This window comes from Tupaia chinensis, unplaced genomic scaffold (genome assembly GCF_000334495.1).
Source record: "Tupaia chinensis unplaced genomic scaffold, TupChi_1.0 Scaffold000532_1, whole genome shotgun sequence".
In the NCBI taxonomy this organism is placed as follows: domain Eukaryota; kingdom Metazoa; phylum Chordata; class Mammalia; order Scandentia; family Tupaiidae; genus Tupaia; species Tupaia belangeri.
In genome coordinates this window covers 8,331,770-8,342,695 of record NW_006160045.1, presented here as the reverse complement: position 1 = coordinate 8,342,695, position 10,926 = coordinate 8,331,770, and the positions used below count along the sequence as shown (strand labels likewise).

The 10,926-nt window shown below is 43.8% G+C and overlaps 1 protein-coding gene across 1 annotated transcript in view; it reads right to left on the bottom strand.

The window, feature by feature from the left end:
- Positions 1–10,456, bottom strand: part of SDE2 (spliceosome associated SDE2) — a 25,967-nt gene extending 15,511 nt beyond the window's left edge. The window contains 3 exon segments of the mRNA XM_006157252.3: positions 225–336; positions 2,318–2,435; positions 10,268–10,456. Coding sequence (XP_006157314.2) covers positions 225–336; positions 2,318–2,435; positions 10,268–10,387 — 350 coding nt within the window. The 5' untranslated portion in view covers positions 10,388–10,456.
- Positions 10,457–10,926: the final 470 nt, after the last annotated feature.

Here is a 10,926-nt window from a genome sequence, read left to right as displayed (position 1 = left end):
CTGGGGGGTGATTTCTTGCTTTCTATCTCTCTATTTCTCTCTGTCTGTCTGGCAAGCGCATGCGCCCTATAGCAAAAACCTCTCTAAAAAAAAATAAAAGAAAAAGGTTAAATGTGATACAAATCATAGCATCAATATTTTAAGTTTAGATTTCCAATATGTGTATAATTGCTATTGATGGGAATGTTTCTCTCTTCAAAAAAGAAAAAAAGTGAGTATCTTACGCTTTTTCATGATTGACGTCTCGTAACCTCCTTCCGCTCAGATCCCGACAAGCTTCTCGATTGGTTGTCTTCTCAATCTGAGCGCCAAGTGCTCGGAGCATAGATCCAAACCCTGAGTCATGTATTTGAGAGAAGCAGGTTAAGACGTGTTCAAGGATGGATACAAGCCAACTCTGTGAAAACAGACTATATAATAAGATTAGGTGATCTAGACTTTCCTTTTTTTTTTTTAATTTTTTTTTTTAAAGGTTCTAACCCAGGCAACAAAGGTAAAATATCTGACAAACCTGACACAACCTCATACCTTTTGCCCTTCATTTTCTATTTTTGAAATACTTTACCTGCACATCTGGGACATTTAAAGGGCCAGAGATCCCAAAATTTCCCCAACTAAAACTTAAAAACTATTAGGTCGCCAGGAAAGTCATGATGTATTTTTCTGTCTTTCAATGCAAAAATGTGTCATGACTTTCCTGATGACCTGATATATGATGAGTTTTCAATGAGTTTCAAAAGAAAGGCAGTTGTAAGCTGTTAGTGGCTGACAGGACAAGCTTCACTCTTATCTATACAACCTCAGACAGCGGGATGATTAGTTTGAGCTGTTAGCTCTCTGAAAACCAAACAAATCACTGTAGGGTTTTTTTTTTTTTTTTTTTTTTTTGGAGAGGTTTTTTGCTACAGGGTGCGTGCGCTCGCCAGAAAAACAGAGAGAGACAGAGAGACAGAAAGCGAGAAATCACCCCCCGAGAGGGGATGGCCATGCCGCAATCTCTTCTCCTTTCTCCTTTCAGGATCTTGGGCACGCATGCACAAGTGCCGGGTGTGAGTTTAAGCCACGGGATCCGAGAATCGAACCACGGTCAACTACATGGGAGTCCAGTGACATAGCCATTACGGTAACTGCTGGTCCCATCACTGTAGGTTTTAAGAATTCTTAGGGATTCTATGATAGTGCATTAAGAAAAATACCAAGAACTAATCATATTGTTTTTCAATCTCTCCATTTTTTCCCTCTCTTAGATGTATTAATATAACCAGATCTTAATGTACCCACATCTGTAGAGCTGTGTTTCGTAAGGTGACTTTAGCCCTCCCATGGAACTCTGATAACAAGATAAAATCTTGACAGAAGCAGAAGGAAATTTAATTGTTTTAAAGTTCTTTTTCCAGGAAACTGGACAAAACAATTGGTCATTTCTCTACATCTCTACATCTCATGTTCTCCGCTGTTTTAAAGCCTAGGCTTCTTTTTTTTTTTTTTTTTTGGAGAGATTTTCACTGTAGGGCGCGTGCGCTCGCCAGACAGAGAGAGACATAGAGACAGAAAGCGAGAAATCACCCCCCAGGGGGGATGGTCACGCCGCAATCCCTTCTCCTCCATTCTCCTCTCGGGATCTTGGGCACGCACGCACACGCGCCCGGCGTGAGTTTTAAGCCACCGGGTCCGGGCCACGAACCGCGGTCGACTACGTGGGAATCCAGCGACATAGCCATTACGCTAACTGCTGGTTCCCAAAGCCTAGGCTTCTTGATGGGATTTGTATCATACAATTATTTTTTCCTCAAAAAGAGTAAGAGAACACATTCAAAATTAGGTAAGTAGGCCACCAGGTAGTATCACCACCTGGAAGGCTGAAAGCTGCATGGCAGGCCCAGGTCTGGGTCTCAGGCCAATCTGAACATGCAAGTTATGGTTGTGCACGGTCAAAAATATCCTTCTCTCTGGGGGCTGGTAAGTGGCATGGTGGTTGAGGTGCTGGACTTCCACATGGCCGACCATGGTTCAGGTCCCAAACGTGGCAGCTTGCTTTCTGACTCTCCCTTTCTCTCTGTCTCTGGTCAAAATTAAGGAATAATGATAATAAATAAAATTAAAAATAAGTAAATCTTAAAAAAAAAAAAAAAAACAACCAAACACAAAAAACTCTTTTCCCCCTGTTCTGTCTCAAAGAAAAAAATCAGGGTAAGGAAGTAAAGAATTTCATAAGGTAAAACCAGGCATACTACAGAGACCAAGGAGTCTATTGACTGAATACATACTGCTAGACTACAGATGCGCTACAACTAAGCAATCCACATTCATGGCCTACCTCCTTTTCCACCACGAAGTCTGGGCTCCAAACTGTAAGTAGCTCCATGCTGCACCGTGTCACCGGCACTAACGAGTGCACCATTGCATTTCACAAAGAAGTATTCCGCTGGAACATCCTAGAGGTAAGTTTGAGGGTTTTTTTTTAATAACTTTTATGACACAATGCAAGTTTCTTACAGGAAGAAACCTTATTTATCTTCTAGTACACCAGCTGCAAGTAGACAATATGTGTTCAATTAATATTTGTTGAACTGAAAAGAAAAACTACTGAAAGAAAAAAGTCATTTCCAATGATGTATTGTGGTTGCACTTTTCCTACTATTACCTAATCACAATATATGAAACCTTCAGTCTTTTTTGGGAAAATAAAAACTGCATCCTTCTCTTCTAGCAGGCAATCTTAGTCAAGGGAGAAGATTATCCAGTAAGTCTGCAAATCCAATTTCTCCTGACTTTTTCCTTTTGGCACGCTATAGGACATGTGTGCTCTCTAGAGAGAGACAGAGGGAACGTGAGAGATCACCTCCCAGGGGGATGGCCAGTCACAATCCCTTCTCTTCCATTCTCTTCTTAGAACCTTGGGTGGGCACTAGGACATGTATGCTCTCTAGAGAGAGACAGAGGGAACGTGAGAGATCACCTCCCGGGGGATGGTCAGTCACAATCCTTTCTCTTCCATTCTCCTCTTGGAACCTCGGGTGGGCACATACGCATATGCCAGGTCTGGGACTTGAACTGCACAGTTGGCCACTGAGGGCCAGTTGCCTTAATCTCCACACCGTCTGCTGGCTCTCCCTGACTTTTTAAAATAGGAAACGATAATGCTGACCATCAAGAACAGCCTTCAAGTTTAAAATCAACAATACATATATGAAACGTATCGGTAGGGATAAGAAGGGGACAGTGAGACTAGGATATGGTGTTTAATGCACCTAAGTGTGAACACTTTTAGAACCGCAGGCAGCCAGGTGTTAGTCTCTTCTGCTAACAACCCCCCAACTTACAGCTGATCATGGTCCAAGTGCCATTCTGTCTATACCAAAAAACTCTCAGATCAAGTAGTAAAATATAAAAGCTGAAGTTTTTCTGATGCTGGAAAATAAGACAATGGAGAAGTATTCTAAAGTTACATGGAACTAGGAAGAACCAGTTAAATCTACAATATCAGGAATGAAGAGATCTAAATGCCAATTCGAAAGGAAAAATGTATCATTGGTATCTTCCTGAAGCAGAAACTATTAAGCAATACTTTTTTGCATGCAGCTACTTCATTCAAAGGGAATTACTCAATTAGGCAACAACTATGCATTGTCTACTATGTGCCAGGTACTTTTCAGGTGTTAGGATACTACAAGCAAATAAAACAAAAGCCTCTGCCTCATGGAGCTACCATCCCGGTAAGAGAAGACAAATAATGAATAAATAGGTAACATATTATATCAGAGTGTTAGGCAGATAAAGAGGGTAGGATGTGTGGGTGCTGATCTATTTTAGGCAAGCTTTTCTGTTCAAGTGACATTTGAGCAGAGAATTAAAGAGAAGGAACAGGCCATGTGGCTATCTGGGGGAACAGCAGCTCAGATAGAGGCAACAGAAAATGCAAAGCCCTGAAGTGCGACCAAGCTTAACAATATTTAAGCAAAACCGCCAATGTGGCTGGAATGAAGTAAGCACAGGAGAATGGTAAGACCTTAAAATACTTGTTAGGAGGTCAGCATGTGACATGGTGGTTAAGGTGGGTGGAGCCAACATAGCTAACTACTCAGTTTGCTCCTGGACTTGGTGGCCTGAAAAACATGCCAGGCATGTGTGCATGCACTCCTAAAACCTTGAAAGGAGGGAGAAATTGAGAAGAGATTGTGGCATGACCATTCTCCATGGAAGGTGCTTTCTCTTGCCCTCTCTCTGCGTCTCTGTCTTTTTCTGTTGAGTACATGTGCCATCTGGGAAACTAAAACAAACAAACAAACAAACAAGAAACACTGTTAGGACTTTGGATTTTTCTCTAATAAAACTATTGGGTCATTGTAAAAGTCATGGCATAATTTTTTTTCTATGTAAAAATGTGTCAAGACTTTTCCAACAACCAATTTTAGTTGGTGGAAATATTCGGGGAAAAATTATTGGGTTGTTGGAAAAGTCCAGACGCATTTTTTGCGTGGAAAATATGTCATGACTTTTCCGATGACCCAATAGTCCCATTTGGATTCACTGGAGGTGTCTACTAGAAAACCACGTAGAGAAGCTGAGTAAGCCGGGGGATATACATATCTGGAGTGCAAAGGAAAGGTCTGGAATTTAAAGATGGAGATTTATATTTGAAAGCTGTCAGCATACGAACAGTCCTTAAAGCCATGTAACTGGATGAGATCACCAGGATGAGAGGGAAGTATTATTTAAAAACGTGGGGGGTGGGGGCCTGCAGGTGGTATGGTGATTAAGGGCGCTGGACTCCCACATGGCCAACCATGGTTCAAGTTCCAACCCTGGTCGCTTGCTTTCTCACGCTCTCTCATTCTGTCCCTCTGGTCAAATTAAGATAAAAAATAAATAAATACAGTTAAATAAAATAATTCTTAAAAAATATATATATGGGAGGAAGGGAAGCAGGACTGTGGTACAGTGCAAGAATGCGACTCTCCTCAAGGCTGAACCACATAGGTTCTAGGTTTGCATTCAGAGACCTCCTTGAGTATGCTGGGCATGCATGTGCCAGGATCTGGGACTGGCTGAGGGTGGGGTGGATCATGGCATCAAGACCCTGTTGGAGGTCCTCTCTATTTCTCTCTCCACCCATACTCTTCAAAGTAATAAAATGACTTAAAAAAAAAAAAAAAAAGCCAGAAGATTAAGCCTTGATGATTCAAAGGTTTTGACTACCGATAATGTGGAAAAGTAGCAAAAGAGGCTTGAAAAGAGCCTATCTGCAAGTGAGGCAGAAGAGAACGAAGTGTCATGTGTGGCCAAGTAAGAAAAGTGTATCAAGGAGGTCATGGTCCCTTGTTTCAAATGACACTGACACTCCAAAAGTGAGAAGAAAAGTGGAAACTGATCGCTGGATGTGACAACATAGTAGCTGTCGCTAAGCGTGACAAAGGGGTGTTCTGTCAAAGTGATGAGAACAAAAGCTACCTAGAATAAGTTCTAAAGGAGGGGAACCAGTTCACCAGTCAAGAATTTCTTCTATAAAAGAAAACCAGAGAAAATGGGGTGATAGCTGGAAGGGATGTGGGCTCACATTGGTATGCTGAAAGAAACGACTCGATAAAGAGGGAAAACACTGGGAAATGCAGGGCAGAAAGAACTAACACTAAAATAAGTTCTTGGGACCAGTAGTTAGCGTAATGGCTATGTCGCTAGACTCCCATGTAGTCAACCGTGGTTCGCGTCCCAGACCCAGTGGCTTAAAAACTTCACGCCGGGCACATGTGCGTGCGTGCCCAAGATCCCAAGAGGAGAATGGAGGAGAAGGGATTGCGGAATGGCCATCCCCCCTGGGGGGTAATTTCTCACTTTCTGTCTCTCTGTCTGTTTGGCGAGCGCACGCGCCCTATAGCAAAAACCTCTCCAAAAAATAAAATAAGTTCTCTAATAGGTGAGAAGGGACAGGATAATGTACAGAATGGAAAATAATTATGAATTTGTATAAAATAAGACAACTCACTCATAGCACAGGAGAGTTAATAGGTAGAAGCTCTGATGTGAGGATGAAGAAATTCTCTCCTGTCTGCTCATACCTCTCAGTGAACAGAAAATTTGAACTGCAAGAAGGAAATACTGGGAATTTAAAGATAGGATGTGAAAGGATAACCTAAGGGAGTGAAAGAGCTTTACACTGATGAACTAAGCATGGCACCAATCCGATTCACACCAAGTACACATAATAAATATCTCTGTGGCCAAGAGAGCTGCAGGCCATAGAGTGCCACTGTGCAATGCTGGGGCCTATAAGAAGGTCTGGAGTTCAGATCCTGGGTTAACCTGGTACACCGCAGAAGAAGCAAGGCATGAGAAGATCCCATGAAAGAAACAAACTTTAGAAAAACACACTTTTCTGTGCAACCTGGGGAAGACGAACAAAGCTGCTGAAGATCGGTTGAGGTTCTGTGCAGCCCCAGATTCTTTCCAGTTGCTCCAAGGGCAACACAGGATCAGTATTTGCAGCAGTCCTGAACCCAGGGGAAGTCCACTCTGAGAAATACAGAACTACAAAGCAGTGCTAAGGCCAGTGGCTGTGAATGTATAATGAGACTGATCTGCATGGCTCTAGTTTCCTTACCAGTCATTCCTCAGATGCAAGGCAGAGGAGGGGGAGAGTTGATTTAAACACCTTGTTTATACAACTATAACAGCTGAAGGGTGCAAGGGAGCTCAGGCAAGCTGCAAGAAGGTAACTGACATGAAGGACTAGTTTTGTCTGTACACAGTGTCTCTTTAAGAGTTGTCGTATGGATGAGATGAGATACGTAATGAACCCTGGATCTATGTACTTGTTTGAGAGGTTTTTTTTTTGCTATACTGAGCGTGCACTCGCCAGAGAAGCAGAGAGACAGAGAGACAGAAAACGAGAAACCACCCCCCCCCCGGGGGGGAGTGGTGGCCACACAGCATCTTTTCTCTTGGGATTTGGGGCACGCCCACGCGCATGCACCTGGTGTGAATTTTAAGTTGCCAGGTTCAGGACTCAAATGGCGATTGACTACATGGGAGTCCAGCGATGTAACCATCATGCCATCTACTGGTCCCACACCTTGGATCTGTTTCATGTTCATAAATTAAAAACCACTGTTTTAACAAATTATTTTTAATTTGCCAAAGAGGGCACACTATCACCAGAGACAGAGAGAGAAGAGGAAAGTGAGAAAGCACCCCCCATGGGGGATGGTCATGCTGCAATCCCAACTCCTCCACCTCCCACTTCAGGACTGGGGGCTTGCACGCATGTGCACCCCGTGTGTCTTTCATGCAGCCAGGTCTGGAACTCAAACTGTTTAGTCAGCCATGTGGGATCCAGCCACGCCACCACCATGCCACTGACTGGCCCTCTTTTATTATTCTATATGTCTAATGAGTATGGTATTTTTTTTTGAGAGGTTTTTGCTATAGGGTGCATGCACTCGCCAGACAGACAGAGAGAGACATAGAGACAGAAAGCGAGAAATCATCCCCCAGGGGGGATGGCCATGCCGCAATCCCTTCTCCTCCATTCTCCTCTCAGGATCTTGGACACGCACGCACACACGCCCAGTGTGAATTTTAAGCCACAGGGTCCGGGACGCGAACAGCGGTCGACTACGTGGAAGTTCAGTGACACAGCCATTACGCTAACTGCTGGTTCCTGATGAGTACGGTATTTCTAAAATTTTAAATAACTTGGAAAGATTAATATGAAGGTAAAATAATCATATTTCATTTCCCAACAGAATTTCTTATTAAATAAGCCAACTGATCCAAATCGTATTTTCTACTTGTTAAGATCTTTGTCAATTAACTAGTAGAAAAAAAAGAACAAAGAAAATTTAAACTAATTTAACAACTTTTTAAAACAATATTACATAGTGCATATTACAGAGTGCTGACTGTAACAAAGGATTATGTATGTCTGTGTCCAGCCACCCTAAGGCCACCAGGGATAAAGTAGTAGTCCAACAAGTCAAATTTATTGACTCTGAGGAATCATGAGGCACCTCACCAACAAAAGAAGGTCTGTTTGTTTGTTTGTTTAATAGGATTGGGGCAAAGGTAGAGTTAAGGTGAAATTTAAATGAAGCAGTGTTTTTTAACAGGCTCAAAACAAAGCAGGATTGTGTGTGAAAGGGTCAGTGTCAGGTTTGGACGGGAAGAGACCCAAGTTCCTCTTTCCTTGGAAACTAAAAATTTAATGTATAATGTGTTCAGAAACCTCTAACCTGAATCTCTGCACCTGGGATGGAAATCAAGGGTGCTTCCCTATATAGAAGTGTCTATACCAAAGTGACTTTGATCTTTAAGGCAGGAATAGGATGTTTCATTCTTATCGATACCATTTCAAATAGCAAAGTTTCTTAAAGTCCAATACTTGAGACCAAGGTTTCTTAAGCAGTAAGAAAGCAGTACACTTTCAGGAGCCAGCAGTTAGTGTAATGGCTATGTCGCTGGACGCCCACGTAGTCGACCACGGTTCGTGTCCCAGACCTGGTGGCTTAAAACCCACGCCGGGCACGTGTGTGTGCGGGCCCAAGATCCCGAGAGGAGAATGGAGGAGAAGGGATTGCAGCATGGCCATCCCCCCTGGGGGGTGATTTCTCGCTTTGTCTCTCTGTCTCTCTCTGCCTGGAGAGTGCACACGCCCTATAGTGAAAAACCTCTCAAAAAAAAAAAAAAGAAAGAAAAGAAAGCAGTATACTTTCAAGGGGGCCATTTCACCACTGTAGCATATCCTTGTGAGAAAAACTATTAACTGCTTCCTATTGATTTTGCAGCTGGCTCTATCTCTGTCTGTTATCCCAGACTGAAGAAGAGTAGGGCAGATTTTTATTTTCTCAGTGGGAGCTAAGAGAGAGACAGTGAGAAATCATTCCACCAGGGGCTACAGTCACACCATAATCCCTCTCTACTGGCCTCCTGGATTCTGGGCACATACATACATACATGCGCCTGATGTGATTTTCAAGCCACCAGGTCCAGAACTGGAATTCTGATCAACAATGTGAGAGTCCAGTGCCTCAACCACTATGCTACCAGAACAAATTTGTTTTAAAACACAGGAGTGACTTTGAGCTACTTCTGTGTGTTCCAGTATCTTATCAAATGCCCATCTATAACCTGTATTTTTATTCATATTTGCTATGGTCACATTTCTTAAGTGACTGAATCCACTTATGTTTCTTGCTTAAAATTTTAAAATTCTTATTTTTAATATTCTTAATAAGATCTTTTTTATTTTTCCTAGTCTCCCTTTTAAGCACATTGTTATTTTCAAAGATTTCAAAATTCAACTATTTGGGATAGTATTTCCCCATTTGGATGGTCATAAACAGTGCTACTAACAGTTTTTTTTTATTGGAATGCAGTGTAGGAAGAAAATGGGGAAGCTGAAAAAAAAAAACCACACACATTCCTGTATTTGCAAACACAGTTTCTTCCTGGAACTGGTCCAAGTTTTTTATATTTGTTTTAGGCAATGTTGACATTCGTTCAGCTTATAAATAACAAGCAGAAGAGACAGCCTAGGAAGGCACCAATGAGGTATGGTTATAAAGAAACACTAAATTAAAGTCAGATTCCCTGAGACCACTACATTTTTTAGATAACCAAATAGGCTTTAGATCCTATAATTCGTTAAAAACTCTCTTACCCGGCAATTACGTAGAAGCACACAAGTACCTTCAAGAAGTATCCCCCCAATAGGTTTTCATAACTACATATGGACAAATGAAACCATCAAATGATTAGTGAAAACATCTAAATAACAGACCCCAAGAACCCATGTCCTCAACAGGACACATGAGTGCTTGGCCCTGACTAGTGACCACAGGAATCCAACTGTCCCTCTGGCCTGGATTGAGATATGACCCACTTCTCTAGGTTGGCTAACAGGCTAGTGTGATCGGTGGACAAGATGAACGTGCCCTATTCATAGTATGAAAGGACATTAGCATTAAAGGTCGTCTGGACCAGTGGTCTCACTTACAGGCAGAAATTAGAAACAAAGTGAGTGTGAGTGAGGGCTGGACCAAGCGCCTGTAATCAGTTTTGGGTTTTTAACTCTCCTGTGAGGAAAACCACCACCCACAAAACAATAGCACAGGAAGGTCTCAGGATCAGTTTGAAGTCCAATAAAACTAGAGAACTCTCCGTCTCCAAACCTAAAAACCTCAAAGAACAGACGCATCCCCGAAAGACCCTGTCCGCAACCAGCCCTACCCTTGGTCCTCCTCGTCCCCTTTCCAGGAACTGCGATTCTCACCCGATCTTGGCAGTGTCGGAAGATAACATCCCGCACGGAACACCGAGCCGAGGCACACTGCACCGCCTTGCACCCGAAGCCAGGCCCGCGAACCCACACGAGAGCCCCAGGCTCCGCCATTTCGTCTACTCGCCTAACCTCCCGATCCTCTGAAACACTGCGCGCCACGACTAGCGGGTCGCCGCTTGATGACGTCGACCACGCCTTCCAGAGCCCCGCCCGTCACGCTTCTGTTCGCCCCGCCCATCCCCTGGGTCTTGTCACGTGAAACGGGCCGCTGGCGGGGGGAGGGGAACAGGAAGGGCTTGGCGAGGCCGATAAGACGGCACAACGCGAGGGCGAGGCGTTGCTAGGAGAGGTTGCTAGGGCGGGGCTCGAGGGACTGGCTCTAAAAGGCTGGCGCTGGCTTAGGTTCCGAGCGTTCTGGCGGTCAGTGATAAGGGGCTGCTAAGCGCCGCCCTATGCTCAGACTTTGGCCCTGTGCCTCCAGTCTATGTGGTTATTTTTGGGTCTCAGGGAATTGTGGCCTGAGAAGGCGCTGCTCCCTGGGGGTGTGCGGAGGGAGGTTGCCGCCCTGAAAGCGGCTGGGGGGGTGGGGGGGTGCTGCTCCCTTTGCAGGGGGGGCCCTTCTCCAACCCGACGTGCAAAAAACAGAGCCG